Here is an 18,848-nt window from a genome sequence, read left to right as displayed (position 1 = left end):
ATGATATTTGAAATGGTATTGTCCAACAGTAGTATTGAACCAACTTACTTTTAAGATAATAATTCTATAATATTGTAATACCTGACCTTTGCAAAGAAGGAAAGTGTCAGAACTATGAATTTTTAGAGAAAGCAGCAATAGTGGTTTGCAAGCGATGTTCACTCTAAGGTTTGAAGAGGCAAACAGTCCCCTAATAGTCATTCTTTAATTTGGTACTTTCTGTAGTTGAGAAGTACCTATACTGTATTTTCCAGTCCCATTTTCTACACTAATTTACTTATGTGAAAATACCCACTTGCTCAGATGACACATATGTAAATCTCACTATACATGTTAGATTTCATATGATTTCATATGTATGATGCATTTTATATGAAGTTCAGTCCCTAAAGATGTCAAAAACATACCTAAAGCGAAAAATGCTAAATTTTTTAGTAAGAAAGGTACAAATAATATGATGATTTAACTTTAATGATAGACTCACCTTTTGCCTTTTTAAAACATCAATTAACTTTAACTGTTTCTTGAACCCTATCATTAATTCTCCTTTTTGTTTTTCTAGCTTCTTGTTTTCTGATTTTAACACTTCGATTTTTTTGTGTTCTTCATTTGCTATGTCCTACAAAAGGAAAAAAAAATGCCATATATTCTTTTTTAATATACGGCCTCTCAATGGAAATAATTATAGACTATCATCACAACAGTTATAAAGTACTTTTTTAAACTGAAATATAAAATTTTTTGTAGATAAAAATTGCTTTCCATTACCGAATTACTGGAATTTGATAGCTTTTAGTCATGCTCAGGTATTTCCCATTTTTAAAAAATGTTTTTAAAATAACTCAGTTCTAATTCCAGTAATGGCAAAGTAGCTTGTATTGAACCAACATAAACTCTGGATTTATGAATTTTCAAAAATATATTTGAAAATAACTTTTAAAAACATTTAAAAAATCTATTTGAAGGCATAGATGAGTAATCAATAATAAGTAGAAACTGGAAGCGATATGATCCTTGAAAGAGCAGAAATACTGGTTGAGATCCACATTCAACTAGCTTCTCCTAAAAGCACTTTCCAGTTCGTGGGTTCACAGAGATAAGAACTCAAGCAAAAAGTAGTGGTCTTACTGGACTGAGGAGTCAGAGAGCAGGGCTGCCAAGGTGGTACAAATTTTTAAGTAGGAAATTCTAGAAAAAGAGAGCCCTCAAAACATGCATACGTATTTCCCTCAAATGCTTGGCAGACATCTAAATACCATTTACAGGGTGAGACTCCTAGGTACCTGTGAAAGGAAATGGCTGTAGCCTTTAGCTAAGCAGAGAATTTACCCACTTCCCATGACAAGGGGGAGACCAAGTTTGTAATCTTGGTAAAAATGGACTGGATAAGCCCTTTAGCAATTTCGGCAAAGCAGAAAAAGGGTCAGTAGAAATCATTAAGTATAGGAAGATCTATACTTGAAATGTTAAAGGAAGTCATTCATACAAAAGGAAAATGATACCACAAGGAAATGTGAATCTCTGTACACACACATAAAAAAGATGGAGGAAAAAAAAACAGAAATAAATAGTAATGTGTAATCTTATCTATAGGTACGTGTGTGTGTATATATATACACACACACACACCCCTTTTCTTTTCAAAAAAAAAAAAAAACCTCTTTAAAAGATAGATAGAGTGTTGTCAGCAAAATGGTGGATTAGGAAGCTCCAGGCCTTTGCTTCCCCATTAAAAGACTGACTATATGATACACAGAGCAAAGTAGCTTTGGGAGAGCTCTAGAAACCAATCATCAATCAGTCAGCAGCAGCAACCAAGAGACTGCCTAACTAAGAAAAGGCCATACTCAAAATAGTAGGAAATGTCGTGGTGTTTTGCTCACCCTTTACCCACATCCTCCCTGGCACAGCACAGTCAGGAAGAAGCCACCTAATTCCCAGTTCTTCCCTTGGAATGGAAGGAAAAGAGTAGACTTGCTTGCAACATTCTGGCTTTTCTGGGGCCTGCCTGAGGGACTGGTATCTGTCTTGCCTGACTCAGTACTGATGGGAACAGCTGCATCATTTGGATATCAGGTTGGAAGCTGCAGAAACAGGTGGTTGGTACCACTGAATGTGAGAGGTGCAGTGAGTCCACAGAACTGCCGGAACCTGGTGGCAAAAAATTATGGGCAGAGGAATACAATACAGCATCTAAATCTGTGAGAAGTAGTAGTGGGACTTTTAGGCAATTAGGACATTTAAAAGAAGCCATGTGTATGAAAAATTGGAATTAAAACACACAGGCCCAGGAAAGACACATCCCCAGAAAAGGTTTGAGAGGACCTCAAGACTTTATGCCATGCTGATTGATTAGGCTGCTTGCATGCAGCCAGTCTGCAAGACTGGGAGAAGTGGCTGTTTTCTCAAACACCCATTTTTCAATGTAAGATCACAAGACATTCAAAGAAACAGGGAAACATGGACCATATTAAAGGAACAAAATTAATATCCAGAAGTGTATCCTAAAGAAACAAAGGCTTCTCACTTATTTGACAAGGACTTTAAAATAACTGCCATAAATATGCTCCATGAGCTGAAGGAGAATATTGACAACTAAATGAAATCAGGGTACCTATATACTAATAAAATGAGACTATCAACAAAAATTACAAAAAAGAACCAAACAAATTCTAAAGCTGAAAAATACAGTAACTGAATGGAAAAATTCACTTGAAGGGTTCAACAGCAGAGTTGTACAGGTATAAGAAAGAATGAGTGAGCTTTCAGACAGGTCATTTGAAATGAGCAGGTCGGAGGAGCCAAAAGTAAAATGAAGAAAAGTGAACAGCAGCTAAGGGACACCATCAAGTGGGCCAATATGTATATTAGTGTAATGTTAGAAAAGACAGAAAAGGAGACAAATAACTTATTTGAAGAAGTAATAGCTGAAAATTTGCCAAATTTAAGGAAAGAAATGGATACACAAATACAAAAAGCTCCATGAACTCCAAGTAGGATAAACCCAAAGAGACCCACAGCAAGAGACATTTTAATCAGTCAAGTGTCAAAGAGAAAATCTTGAAAGCAACAAGACAAAATGGCTCATCACATGCAAGGGAGCATCTGTAAGATTATCAGCAGATTTTTCAGCAGAAACTTTGCAGGCCAGAAGTCAGTAGGATGATGTATTTAAAGTGCTGAAAGAAAAAAAAACCTAGAAGAATACTACATCCAGCAAAGTGTCCTTCAAAAATGAAAAAGAAATTAAGACTTTCCTAGATAAGAGCTGAGGAAATTCGTTACCACTGTATCTTCCCTACAAAATCCTAAAGAAAATCCTTCTAGTTGAAACAAAAGGATACTAGACAATAACTCAAAGCTATATGCAAATATGAAATTTCCCAGTAAATGTAAATATTTGGACAAATATAAAGGCCTGTATTATTTTAATTTTGGTTGACAACTCACTTTTCATTCTTGCATTGAATTTAAAAGACAAACGCATAAAAAATACTATAAATCTTTGTTAATGGGTACATAACCTAAAGATCTAATTTGTGACACCAATAACACAAGGTAGGGGAGGAGCTGAAAAGGAGTAGAGTCTTTATATACGATTGAAGTTGCATCATTACACAAAATCAACTAAACCCTAAGGAAGGCAATACGGGAGGAAATGAGAGGCTAAAAGTCCTCAAGACGTACAGAAAACTGTGAACAAATAGCAACAGACCTCCCAATAACTTTAAATGTAAATGGACAAAACTCCCTAACCAAAATAAATTGAATGGAAGAATGGATTTTTAAAAACCAAAATCCAACTATATGCTGTCTACATGCAAGTAACTTTCGATCCAGAGATATGCACAGGTTTAAGGTGAAAGGATGGAAAAAGATAATCTGAAATTTTGTAACCAAAAGAAAACAGGAGTGACTATAGTAATACCTGACAAAATAGACTTTAAGTCAAAACTGTTAAAACATACCAAGAAGGACATTATATAAGAATATACAGACCAAACAAAAGGGCCAGTTCAGCAAGAAGGTAGATACAATTATATAGGTACCAAACATTAAAGTGCCTAAATATATGAAGCAAGCATTGACAGACTTGGAGAAAAGACCACTCTACAAAAAAAGTAGACTTCAATACCCCACTTCCAATCATCAATAGAACCACCAGATAGAAGACCAATAAAGCAATAAGGGACTTGAACAACATTATAGACCAATTAGATTTAAGAGACAAAGAATGATCCTCTAACACAAAGGCATAAGAAGGATATAATGGACTCTAGGGACTTGTGGGGGAAGGGTGAGAGGAATAAAAGACTACACATTGTGTTCAGTAGACACTGCTTGGGTGATGAGTGCACTAAAATCTCAGAAATCACCACTAAAGAACTTATCTATGTAACCAACACCACCTGTTTCCCCAAAACGATTGAAATAATAAAGAAAAAATAGAGTCATATACCAGAATAGACAAATATGGAAAGACAGGAAGTAGATTAGTGGTTGCCTAGGGCTAGAACGTGGTGCAGGGTGTTGGGGGAATATAGAGTGGCTGTGAATGGGTATAGACGTTCTTTTTGGGGTGATAAAATTGCAAAATTGATTGTGGTGATGGTTGCACAACTTTGTGACTACTAAAAACAAACTTATTTGTATATTTTAAGTGGGTTGTATGGTATATGAATTATATCTCAATAAAGATGTTAATGAAAAACATAGGAGAATACAGTTTTCTCAAGTGCACATGGAACATTTCCCACATTTTATAAGACTGAAATCATATAAAGTATATTTTCCAATCACAGTTGATTCAAACTAGAAATCAATAGCCGACAGAAAACTGGAAAATCCACAAATATGTGGGGATTGAACAAAACACTCAAACTACCAAGGGGTCAAAGAAGAAATCACAAAGCAAATTGGAAAATATCATGAGACAAATGACAACAAAGCTACAATACACCAAAACTTATAGGACAGAGTATAAGCACTGCTAAGAGGGAAATCTGTAGTTGTAAATGCTTACATTAGGAAAGAAGATTTCAAATCAACCTGACTTTACACATCAAGGAACTAGCATTTCAGTTTTCTCTAGGAGATATTGATATCTGTATACCCTTGTTCAAAGCAGTGCAACTCATACTAGCCAAAAGGTGGAAGCAACTCAGGTGTCCACTGATGGATGAATGAACAAAATGTGGTATGTAAATACAATGATTATTAAGCCCTAAAAAGGAATGAAATTCTGACACATGCTACAACTTTGATCAACCTTGAGAACATTATGTTAAGTGAAATAAGCCAGTTAAAGAAAAACAAATATGGTATAATTCTACTCATGTTTATTTCCTAGAACAGTAAAATTTATAGAGACAGAAAGTACAATGGTGGTTGCCAGGGTCTAGAGGGAGGTGGAAATGGGCAGTGGCTTAATTGATAGAGAGTTTCAGTTTTTGCAAGATGAAAAGAGTTCATGGATAGGTTGTATAACAGTGTGAATCTATGTTACACTACTGAACTATATGCTTAAAATGTTTAAGAAGGTAAATCTTATGTGTAGCTTACCACAATTAAAAATTTTTAAATTAACAATGTAGAGTTTATAGATAAAACATATGACAATAGCAGAAAGGGTGGGGGGGTGAATGGAAGTATACTGCTAAAAGGCTCTTAAATTATTCATAAAATGCTATATTACTTGAAGGTAGACAGTGATAAACATATATGTAACAAATGCTGAAATGCATACAAAGTAGTACAGATAATGAGCTAATAAAGGAGATAAAATGGAATCTTTAAAAAAGTAATTCAAAAAGAAGGGAAAGAAAACATATGGGCCAAATAAAACAATAGTTAGCTAATAGACTTAATCCCAACCATATTATTAATAATTTTAAATATAATGGTGTAAGCACCTCAATTAAAAAGTTAAGAGACTGTCATATTGGATTTTTTTAAAAAGCAAAGTCAACTAGATGCTGCTAATGAGAAGACACAAAGGAGTTACAAGCAAAAGAATGGAAAAAGATAAGACAATGCTAACACGAACTAAAATAAAGCTTGAGTTACATGAATATCAAACAAAGTTAATACAGGTTGAGTATCCCTAATCCAAAAGTCTGAAATCCAAAATGCTCTAAAATCTATAACTTTTTGAGTGCTGACATGATGCTCAAAGATGAAATCTCCACTGTAGCATTTCTAAAACACTTCTGGTCCCAAGCATTTCTGATAAGGGATACTCAAACTGTATCAGAATGCAGGAACAAAACTAAATATAAATAAGTAATAAGAGGTCAATTCATTCAAGAGGATTTAACAATCTTCTTACATACTGGATATTAATATACCTAATAACCAAGTCTCAAAATACATGATGCAAAAATTGATAAGACTGAAAGGGAAAATAGACAAACTCACAGTTCTATTCAGAGTTTAGTACCCCTCTCTTGATCACTGATAGAACAACGACACAGAAAATACATAAGATACAGAAGTGTTGAACAACACTATCAAGCAATTTGACATAATTGACATTTATAGAATACTCCACCTAACAAATACAGAATGCACATTCCTATCAAGGGCACATGAAATATTTCCCAATTTAAACCATATTCTGCGCCAAAAAAAGTATCCATAAATTTAGAATGATTCAAATGAAACCAAATGCATTCTCTGTCCACAATGGAATTAAAAATCAGTAAGAATGGTATCTGGGGAAAATCCCCAAATATTTGAAAAATGAAATGACAAACTTGTAAAGTTTGTCATGGCTCAGAGGAAATAAAAAAGAAAATTAGAAAGTATTCTGAATAGAATAAAAATGAAAATACAAAAAAATCAAAATTGGTGGGAAGTAGCTAAGGAAATTTATAGAGAAACATTTACAGTGTTTAAATGCTTATATTAGAAAAGAAGAAAGGGTACAAATCAACAGTCTCTACTTCCATTTTAAAAAATTAGAAAAAGAAGCCAGGTGTGGTGGCTCACATCTGTTTAATCCTAGCACTCTAGGAGGTTGAGGCGGGCAGATCACGAGGTCAGTCTGAGTTTGAGACCAGTCTGGCCAACATGGTGAAACTCCATCTCTACTAAAATACAAAAATTAGCCGAGCGTGGTGGCAGGGGCCTGTAATCCCAGCTACTCGGGAGGCTGAGGCAGGAGAACCGCTTGAACCCAGGAGGCGGAGGTTGCAGTAAGCCAAGTTTGCGCCACTGCGCTCCACCCTGGGTGACAGAGCAAGACTCTGTCTAGGGGAAAAAAGTAAAAAAAAGAGAAATGAGAAAAAGAACAAATTGAACCCAAAAGTAAGGAGAGAGAAAGAAATAGCAGAAGAGCAGAAATCAATAATAAAAAAAAAAATCAGTAGAGGAAAATCAATAAAACCAGAATTAGTAAACATCTAGTAAGACTGATCAGAAAAACTACAAAAGACACAAATTACCAATACAAGAATGAGAGAGGTGAAAGACCCACAGGAATATAGGAATATTCAAAGGACAATAAGGAACTAGTGTAAAAAACTGTATGCCAGTAAATTTGACAACATAAATGAAATGGACAGATTCCTTGACAGATGTAAACACCCAAAACACAATAAAATATAGCCTCTATAAAGAATACTTCTGTATCTATTAAGGAAATTGAATTTGAAGGATAAAATCTTTCCACAAGAAAACCTCAGGCCCAGACAGCTTTACCTGTGGACTCTACCAGACATTCAAAGAAAAAATACTAACCCTACAAAAACTTCTCTGAAAGTTGAGCTTCTCCAGAAGAATGATTTGGAAGTTCATTTAATAAAGGCAGCATTACCCTGAAACCAAAACCAAAACAAACTCAAACCAAAAAACCTAAAGATGAAAATAATGTACAAGAAAACTAAAACAAGACTACAGACTAAACAGACTAGCACTACGTTCCCATGTATACAGACATTCACAAAAAAGTAACCAATAATATATAAAAGAGATAATGATACACCATCACCAAGTGGAGTATATCCCAGAATACAAGGTTGTTTTAACATTTGAAAGACTAAAAAAGAAAAATGTAATTTCAATAGATACAGGAAAAAGCATTTGACAAAATTCAACATCCATTCCTGGTAACATGTCTCAGGAAATTGCAGTCAGTTTTTCTAAAACTTGTGAACTAAAAATGATTTATTTTGAAGGTGTTAAATACATTTGAAAAAAGAAAACCAGTGAAGAATACACAAGGGACCATATGTAGCCCACAAAGCCAAAGCATTTACTAGTTGGTCCTTTACAGAAAAAGTCTGTAGAAAATCCTAAGGCTTCTAGAATAAGTGAGTTCAGCAAAGTTGAGGATATAGACTCAATATGCAAATATAAATTGTATTTCTCCATTATAGCAACAAACAATGGGAAACTGGAATTTAAAGAACATTTATAACATCAAAAAAAGGAAATACTAAGAGATAAGTTTGAAAAAAATGTGTAAAACCTGTATTCTGGAAACTATATATATATATAAAAGCTGCTTGAAGAAATTGAAGAAGGCTTAAATAAACAGATATTCTCTATTCATGTTTTTAAAGGCGCTATTATGATGTCAATTTTCCCAAAACTGATCTATAGATTCAATGCAATGCCTATCAAAACTCCAACATGTGAGTCTAAAAACTTACACGGAAATGCAAAAGAACTACAATAGCCAGTTGTATTACAATAAATGCTCACTGGATCTTTAAAAAAAGGCATTTATTGGCTTGGTTACTTGCTCAAAGCACCATATACTTTCCACAGCATTTACTGCAGTTGCACCTTAGCTTTGATAGATTATCTAAATTCGATAATTATCTAGGTTTTGCTTCATGGATTATCTGAACATTCAATTTCATTATAAGATAGGTGCACGGCTACAAGGATCACATCTGTTTTTTGTTTTTTTTTTTGTTTTTTTTTTGTTTTTTTTTTGAGACGGAGTCTCACTCTGTCACCCAGGCTGGAGTGCAGTGGTGTGATCTCGGCTCACTGCAAGCTCCGCCTCCCGGGTTCACACCATTCTCCTGCCTCAGCCTCCCGAGTAGCTGGGACTACAGGTGCCCGCCACCACGCCTGGCTAATTTTTCAATATTCTTAAAGAAAAAAAAAGTCCTCAAGAATTTCATATTAAGCCAAACTAAGCTACCTAAGTGAAGGAGAAATAAGATCCTCTTCAGATAAGCGAATGTTGAGGGAACTCGTTACCACCAGACCTGCCTTACAAGAGCTCTTGAAAGAAGCATTAAACACAGAAAGCAAAGATCACTACCAGCTAAAACAAAAACACATTTAACCACACAGATCAATGTCACTGTAAAGCAATCACACAACAAGTCAACCTAATAACCAGCTAACAGCACAATAGCAGGATCAAATCCACACATACCAATACTAACTTTGAATATAAACAGCCTAAATGCCCCACTTAAAAGGCATGGAGTGGCAAGCTGGATAAAAAAGCAAGACCCAAATGGTATGCTGTCTTCAAAATACCCATCTGACATTTAATGACTCTCATAGGCTCAAAATAAAGGGATAAAGGAAAATCTACCAGGAAATAGAAAACAGAAAAAAGCAGGGGTTGCAATTCTAATTTCAGACAAAACGTTTCAAACCAACAAAGATCAAAAAAGACAAAGGCATTTCATAATGGTAAAGTGTTGAATTCAATAAGAAGACCTAATTAGCCTAAATATACATGCACACAACACAGAAGCACCCAGATTCATAAGGCAAGTTCTTACAAACCTACAAAGAGACATAGACTCTCACACAATAATAGTGGGAGACTTCAACTCTCCATAGTATTAGACAGATCATCAAGGTAGAAAATTAACAAAGATATTTGGAACCTAAACTCAACGCTGGACCAAATGGGTATGATACCTTTACAGAACTCTCCACCCAAAAACAACAACACAATATACATTCTTCTTAGTGCCATATGGCACATACTCTAAAACTGACCACATAATTGGACAGAAAACAATCAACAAAAGAACCGAAATCATACCAAACGCACTCGTGGACCACAGCACAATAAATTGGAGTCAAGACTATGAAAATCACTGAAAGCCACGCAATTACATGGAAATTAAACAACGCGCTCCTCGATGACTTTGGGGTAAATAATGAAATTAAGTCAGAAATCAGAAAGTTGAAAATAACAAAGATACAACATACCAGAATCTCTGGAACCTGGCCAAGGGAGAGTTAAGAGGGAAATTCATAGCACTAAATGCCCACATCAAAAAGTTAGAAAGATCTCAAATTAACAACGTAACTTCACAACTGAAAGAATTCAAGAAGCAAGAAGAAATCAACCCCAAAGCTAGCAGAAGATGAGAAATAAGAAAAATCAGAGCTGAACTGAAGGAAATCAAGACATGAAAAACCAGTCAAAAGATAAATGAATCCAGGAGTTGGTTTTTTGAAAAAATTAGTAAAATAGGCCACTAGCTAGACTAGTAAAGAAGAGTGAAGATCCAAATAAACACAATTAGAAATGACAAAAGGGAATGTTACTACTGACCCCACAGAAATAAAAACAACCATCAGAAACTACCGTGAACACCTCTAGGCACACAAACTAGAAAACCTAGAAGAGATGGACAAATTCCTGGACATGTACACCCTCCTGGGACTGAACTAGGAAGAAACTGAATCCCTACACAGACCAATAATGAGCTCCAAAATTGAATCAGTAATAAATAGCCTACCAACCAAAAAAAGCCTGGGACCCAGTGGATTCACAGCCAAATTCTACCAGATGTACAAAGAAAAGCTGGTACCATTCTTACAGAAACTATTCCAAAAAACTGAGGAGGGACTCATTCTATGAGGCCAGCATCATCCCTGATACCAAAACCTGGCAGAGAGATAACCAAAAAAGAAAACTTCAGGCCAATATCCTTGATGAACACTGATGCAAAAATCCTCAACAAAATATTTGCAAACCAAATCCAGGAGCACATCAAAAAGCTTATCTACCATGATCAAGTAGACTTCATTCCCGGGATGCAGGGTTGCTTCAACATATGCAAATCAATAAATGCAATTTATCACATAAACAGAACTAAAGACAAAAACCACATGATTACCTCTATAGATACAGAACAGGCTTTCAATAAAATTCAACACCTTTCATGTTAAAAACTCTAAATAACATAGATATTGGAGGAAGAGACCTCAAAATAATAACAGCCATCTATGGCAAACCCACAGCCAACATTATACTGAATGGACAAAAGCTGGAAGCATTCCGCTTGAAAACTGTCACATGACAAGGATGCCCTCTCTCAACACTTCTATTCAACATAGTATTGGAAGTCCTAGCCAGAGCAATCAGGCAAGAGAAAGAAAGAAAGGGCATCCAAATAGGAAGTCAAACTGTCTCTGTTTGCAGATGGCATAATTCTATATCTAGAAGACCCCATAGTCTTGTCCCAAAAGCTCCTTTGGTAGATAAACAACTTCAGCAAAGTTGCAGGATACAAAATCAATGTACAAAAATTACTAGCATTCCTATATACCAACAACAGCCAAACCGAGAGCCAAATCAGAAAAGCAATCCCATTCCCACTTGCCACAGAAAGAATACCTAGGAATACGGCTAACCAGGGAGGTGCAAGATCTCTACAATGAGAATTACAAAACACTGCTCAAAGAAATCAGATAAAACACAAAGGGAAAAAACATCCCATGCTCACTGATAGGAAGATTTATTAAAATGCCTATACTGCCCAAAGCAATTTGCAGATTCAATGCTATTCCTATCAAACTACCAATGACATTCTTCACAGAATTAGAAAAAACTATTTAAAAATTCACATGGAACCACAGAAGAGCCTGAATAGCCAAGGCAATACTAAGCAAAAAGAACAAAGTTGGAGGCACACTGTGTGACTTCAAACTGTACTACAAGTCTACAATAACCAAAACAGCATGGTACAAAAACAGGTACTGTCACAAAAACAGGCACATAGACCAATGGAACAGAATAGAGGGCCCATAAATAAGGCCGCACATCTACAACCGTCTGATCTTCAACAAACCTGACAAAAGCAATGGGAAAGGGCTCCCTCTTCAATAAATGGTGCTGGGATAACTGGCTAGCCATTTGCAGAAGATTGAAGCTGGACCCTTTCCTTCCACCTTATACAAAAACCAGCTCAAGATGAACTAAAGACTTAACTGGAAAACCCAAAACTATAAAAACCCTGGAAGACAACCTAGGCAATACCATTTTGGACATAGGAACAGGCAAAGATTTCATGACAAAGACAGAAAAAGCAACTGCAACAAAAGCAAAAACTGATAAGTGGGAACTACTTAAACTAAAGAGCTTCTGCACTGAAAAATAAATGATCGGCAGAGTAAACAGACCACCTACAGAATGGGAGAAAATTTTTGCAAACTATGCATCTGATAAAGGTCTAACATCTAGCTTCCATAAGGAACTTAAACAAATTTACAAGCGAAAAACAACCCCATTAAAAGGTGGGCAAAGGACAAGAACAGACACTTCTCAAAAGAAGTCACACATGTGGCCAACAAGTATGAAAAAAAGCTCAATATCACTGATCATCAGAGAAATGCACATCAAAACCACAATTAAATACCACCTCACACCAGTCAGAATGGCTATTACTAAAAAGTCAAAAAATAACAGATCTGGTGAGGTTGCAAAGAAAAGGGAACACTTATACACTGTTGGTGGGAGTGTAAATTAGTTCAACCATTGTGCAAAGCAGTATGGTGATTCCTCAAAGAGGTAAAAGCAGAACTACCATTGGACCCAGCAATCTCATTAGTGGTATTATACCCAGAGGAATATAAATCATTCTACCATAAAGACACATGCACACAAATGTTCACTGCAGCACTATTCACAATAGCAAGGACATGGAATCAACTAAATGCCCATCAATAACAGAATGGATAAAGAAAATTTGGTACATATACACCATGGAATACTATGTAGCCATAAAAAAGAACGAGATCATGTCTTTTGTGGGAACATGGATGGAGCTGGAGGCAGTTATCCTTAGCAAACTAATGTAGGAACACACAACCAAATACTGCTTGTTTTCACTTATAAGTGGGAGCTAAATGATAAGAACTTACAGAACACAAAGAAGGAAACAACAGACACTGGGGTCTACTTGAAGGGGGTAAGGTGGAAAAAGGGAGAGGAGCAGAAGAGATAACTACTGAGTACTGGGCCTAATACCTAGGTGATGAAATACATGTACAACAAAACCCCATGACACTTGTTTACCTATGCAACCTTCACATGTACCCTCAAACCTAAAAAAAAATTAAAACAAAACAAAACAAAATGGCTGGCTAGAATATGGAGAGACATCTGTTGCATGAAACCATTTTCCTTCTATTTTCTTAATATGTGAACTAATACAATATAGACGTCAAATCTACAACAATTAGGAAATCCTGATACCTAGGTGGTTATTCTTCATTTTCTTCAAAATCCCTTTAAAATGCACCAAATTGGAAATAATACTCGAATAACATGCTAATTACTGGTAAGTCTATAAAGATGACTTCCTAAATTGTTCATTTAATAACTTCTATTAATAAACACAGTTATGCCATCACTGATGGCCCCTGAATATGAAAATGACCTGACCATATAACAAACTATCTCACAGACAACATCTTAAAAGTCTGTAATCGGGGGGTGGAGCCAAGATGGCCAAATAGGAACAGCTCCGGTCTATAGCTCCCAGTGTGAGCGACACAGAAGACGGGTGATTTCTGCATTTCCATCTGAGGTACCGGGTTCATCTCACTAGGGAGTGCCAAACAGTGAGTGCAGGACAGTAGGTGCAGCGAACCATGCACGAGCCAAAGCAGGGCGAGGCACTGCCTCACTTGGGAAGCGCAAGGGGTCAGGGAGTTCCCTTTCCTAGTCAAAGAAAGGGGTGACAGACAGCACCTGGAAAATCGGGTCACTCCCACCCTAATACTGCGCTTTTCCGACAGGCTTGGAAAACGGCACACCAGCAGATTGTGTCCCGCACCTGGCTCGGAGGGTCCTATGCCCATGGAGTTTTGCTGATTACTAGCACAGCAGTCTGAGATCAAACTGCAAGGCAACAGCGAGGATGGGGGAGGGGCGCCGGCCATTGCCCAGGCTTGCTTAGGTAAACAAAGCAGCCAGGAAGCTCGAACTGGGTGGAGCCCACCACAGCTCAAGGAGGCCTGCCTGCCTCTGTAGGCTCCACCTCTGGGAGCAGGTCACAGACAAACAAAAAGTCAGCAGTAACCTCTGCAGACTTAAATGTCCCTGTATGACAGCTTTGAAGAGACTAGTGGTTCTCCCAGCATGCAGCTGGAGATCTGAGAACGGGCAGACTGCCTCCTAAAGTGGGACCCTGACCCCCGAACAGCCTAACTGGGAGGCACCCCCCAGCAGGGACAGACTGACACGCCACTCGGCCGGGTACTACTCTGAGACAAAACTTCCAGAGGAACGATCAGACAGCTGAATTTGCGGTTCAGGAAAATCCGCTGTTCTGCAGCCACTGCTGCTGACACCCAGACAAGCACGGTCTGGAGTGGACCTCTAGCAAACTCCAACAGACCTGCAGCTGAGGGTCCTGTCTGTTAGAAGGAAAACTAACAAACAGAAAGGACATCCACACCAAAAACCCATCTGTACATCACCATCAAAGACCAAAAGTAGAAAAAACTACAAAGATGGGGAGAAAACAGAGCAGAAAAACTTGAAACTCTAAAAAGCAGAGCGCCTCTCCTCCTCCAAAGGAACGCAGTTTCTCACCAGCAACGGAACAAAGCTGGACGGAGAATGACTTTGACGAGTTGAGAGAAGAAGGCTTCAGACGATCAAACTACTCTGAGCTACAGGAGGAAATTCAAACCAATGGCAAAGAAGTTAAAAACTTTGAAAAAAAAATTAGATGAATGTTTAACTAAAATAACCAATGCAGAGAAGTGCTTAAAGGAGCTGATGGAGCTGAAAGCCAAGTTTTGAGAACTACATGAAGACTGCAGAAGCCTCAGTAGCCGATGCGATCAACTGGAAGAAAGGGTATCGCTGATGGAAGATGAAATGAATGAAATGAAGCGAGAAGGGAAGTTTAGAGAAAAAAGAATAAAAAGAAACGAACAAAGCCTCCAAGAAATATGGGACTATGTGAAAAGACCAAACCTATGTCTGACTGGTGTATCTGAAAGTGACAGGGAGAATGGAACCAAGTTGGAAAACACTCTGCAAGATATTATCCAGGAGAACTTCCCCAATCTAGCAAGACAGGCCAACATTAAGATTCAGGAAATACAGAGAACACCACAAAGATACTCCTCAAGAGCAACTCCAAGACACATAATTGTCAGATTCACCAAAGTTGAAATGAAGGAAAAACTGTTAAGGGCGGCCAGAGAGAAAGATCGGGTTACCCACAAAGGGAAGCCCATCAGACTAACAGCTGATATCTCGGCAGAAACTCTACAAGCCAGAAGAGAGTGGGGGCCAATATTCAACATTCTTTTTTTTTTTTTTTTTTTTTTTGAGATGGAGTCTTGCTCTGTCACCCAGGCTGGAGTGCAGTGGCGCAATCTCGGCTCACTGCAAGCTCCGCCTCCTGGGTTCATGCCATTCTCCTGCCTCAGCCTCTCCGAGTAGCTGGGACTACAGGTGCCCACCACCACGCCCGGCTAATTTTTTGTATTTTTAGTAGAGATGGGGTTTCACCCCATCACCATGGTCTCGATCTCCTGACCTCATGATCCGCCCGCCTCAGCCTCCCAAAGTGCTGGGATTACAAGCGTGAGCCACCGCGCCTGGCCTCAACATTCTTAAAGAAAAGAATTTTCAACCCAGAATTTCATATCCAGCCAAACTAAGCTTCATAAGTGAAGGAGAAATAAAATACTTTACAGACAAGCAAATGCTGAGAGATTTTGTCACCACCAGGCCTGCCCTGCAAGAGCTCCTGAAGGAAGCACTAAACATGCAAAGGAACAACCGGTACCAGCCACTGCAAAAACATGCCAAATTGTAAAGACCATCAAGGCTAGGAAGAAACTGCATCAACTAACGAGAAAAATAACCAGCTAACATCATAATGACAGGATCAAATTCACACATAACAATATTAACTTTAAATGTAAATGGGCTAAATGCTCCAATTAAAAGACACAGACTGGCAAATTGAATAAGGAGTCAAGACCCATCACTGTGCTGTATTCAGGAAACCCATCTCATGTGCAGAGACACACATAGACTCAAAATAAAGGGATGGAGGAAGATCTACCAGCAAATGGAAAACAAAAAAAGGCAGGGGTTGCAATCCTAGTCTCTGATAAAATAGACTTTAAACCAACAAAGATCAAAAGAGACAAAGAAGGCCATTACAAAATGGTAAAGGGATCAATTCAACAAAAAGAGCTAACTATCCTAAATATATATGCACCCAATACAGGAGCACCTAGATTCATAAAGCAAGTCCTGAGTGACCTACAAAGAGACTTAGACTCCCACACAATAATAATGGGAGATTTTAACACTCACTGTCAACATTAGACAGACCAACGAGACAGAAAGTTAACAAGGATACCCAGGAATTGAACTCAGCTCTGCACCAAGTAGATCTAATAGACATCTACAGAACTCTCCACCCCAAATCAACAGAATATACATTTTTTTCAGCACCACACCACACCTATTCCAAAATTGACCACATAGTTGGAAGTAAAGCTCTCCTCAGCAAATGTAAAAGAACAGAAATTATAACAAACTGTCTCTCAGACCACAGTGCAATCAAACAAGAACTCAGGATTAAGAAACTCACTCAAAACTGCTCAACTACATGGAAACTGAACAACCTGCCCCTGAATGACTACTGGGTACATAATGAAATGAAGGCAGAAATAAAGATGTTCTTTGAAACCAACGAGAACAAAGACACAACGTACCAGAATCTCTGGGACACATTCAAAGCGGTATGTAGAGGGAAATTTATAGCACTAAATGCCCACAAGGGAAAGCAGGAAAGATCCAAAGTTGACACCCTAACATCACAACTAAAAGAACTAGAAAAGCAAGAGCAAACACATTCAACAGCTAGCAGAAGGCAAGAAATAACTAAAATCAGAGCAGAACTGAAGGAAATAGAGACACAAAAAAACCCTTCAAAAAATTAATGAATCCAGGAGCTGGTTTTTTGAAAAGATGAACAAAACTGATAGACTGCTACCAAGACTCATAAAGAAGAAAAGAGAGAAGAATCAAATAGATGCAATACAAAATGATAAAGGGGATATCACCACTGATCCCACAGAAATACAATCTACCATCAGAGAACACTACAAACACCTCTATGCAAATAAACTAGAAAATCTAGAAGAAATGGATAAATTCCTCAACAAATACACCCTCCCAAGACTAAACCAGGAGGAAGTTGAATCTCTGAATAGACCAATAACAGGCTCTGAAATTGTGGCAATAATCAATAGCCTACCAACCACAAAGGGTCCAGGACCTGATGGATTCACAGCCGAATTCTACCAGAGGTACAAGGAGGAACTGGTACCATTCCTTCTGAAACTATTCCAATCAATAGAAAAAGAGGGAATCCTCCCTGACCCATTTTATGAGGCCAGCATCATCCTGATACCAAAGCCTGGCAGAGACACAACCAAAAAAAGAGAATTTCAGACCAATATCCTTGATGAACATTGATGCAAAAATTCTCAATAAAATACTGGCAAACCGAATCCGGCAGCACATCAAAAAGCTTATCCACCATGATCAAGTGGGCTTCATCCTGGGGATGCAAGGCTGGTTCAATATATGCAAATCAATAAATGTAATCCAGCATATAAACAGAACCAAAGACAAAAACCACATGATTATCTCAATAGATGCAGAAAAGCCCTTTGACAAAATTCAACAACCCTTCATGCTAAAAACTCTCAATAAATTAGGTATTGATGGGACGTATCTCAAAATAATAAGAGCTATCTATGACAAACCCATGTATCCATGTGCCATGTTGGTGTGCTGCACCCATTAACTTGTCATTTAGCATTAGCTGTATCTCCTAATGCTATCCCACCCCCTTCCCCCCACCCCAGAACAGTCCCTGGGGTGTGATGTTCCCCTTCCTGTGTCCATGTGTTCTCATTGTTCAATTCCCACCTATGAGTGAGAACATGCAGTGTTTGGTTTTTTGACCTTGCGATAGTTTACTGAGAATGATGATTTGCAGTTTCATCCATGTCCCTAAGAAGGACATGAACTCATCATTTTTTATGGCTGCATAGTATTCCATGGTGTATATGTGCCACATGTTCTTAATCCAGTCTATCATTGTTGGACATTTGGGTTGGTTCCAAGTCTTTGCTATTGTGAATAGTGCCGCAATAAACATACGTGTCCATGTGTCTTTATAGCAGCATGATTTATAGTCCTTTGGGTATACACCCAGTAATGGGATGGCTGGGTCGTATTTCTAGTTCTGGATCCCTGAGGAATCGCCACACTGACTTCCACAATGGTTGAACTAGTTTACAGTCCCACCAACAGTGTAAAAGTGTTCCTATTTCTCCACATCCTCTCCAGCACCTGTTGTTTCCTGACTTTTTAATGATGGCCATTCTAACTGGTATGAGATGGTATCTCACTGTGGTTTTGATTTGCATTTCTCTGATGGCCAGTGACGATGAGCATTTTTTCATGTGTTTTTTGGCTGCATAAATGTCTTCTTTTGAGAAGTGTCTGTTCATGTCCTTTGCCCACTTTTTGATGGGGTTGTTTTTTTCTTGTAAATTTGTTTGAGTTCATTGTAGAT

General features: G+C 37.7%; 1 protein-coding gene across 6 annotated transcripts in view; it reads right to left on the bottom strand.

Annotated features, from left to right (window-relative positions):
* Positions 1–18,848, bottom strand: part of TEX9 (testis expressed 9) — a 199,622-nt gene that overhangs the window by 448 nt on the left and 180,326 nt on the right. For all 6 annotated transcript variants that reach the window (XM_058427959.1, XM_058427956.1, XM_032174527.2 and 3 more), the window contains one exon: positions 485–619. In XM_058427959.1, the coding sequence (XP_058283942.1) occupies positions 485–619 (135 nt within the window). The remainder of the gene's footprint in view (positions 1–484; positions 620–18,848) is intronic.

The sequence above is a fragment of the Hylobates moloch genome, unplaced genomic scaffold (assembly GCF_009828535.3).
Source record: "Hylobates moloch isolate HMO894 unplaced genomic scaffold, HMol_V3 SCAFFOLD_14, whole genome shotgun sequence".
Taxonomy (NCBI): Eukaryota; Metazoa; Chordata; class Mammalia; order Primates; family Hylobatidae; genus Hylobates; species Hylobates moloch.
Note: the sequence above shows the minus strand (reverse complement) of the source record. Positions and strands in the feature narration are given on the sequence as shown.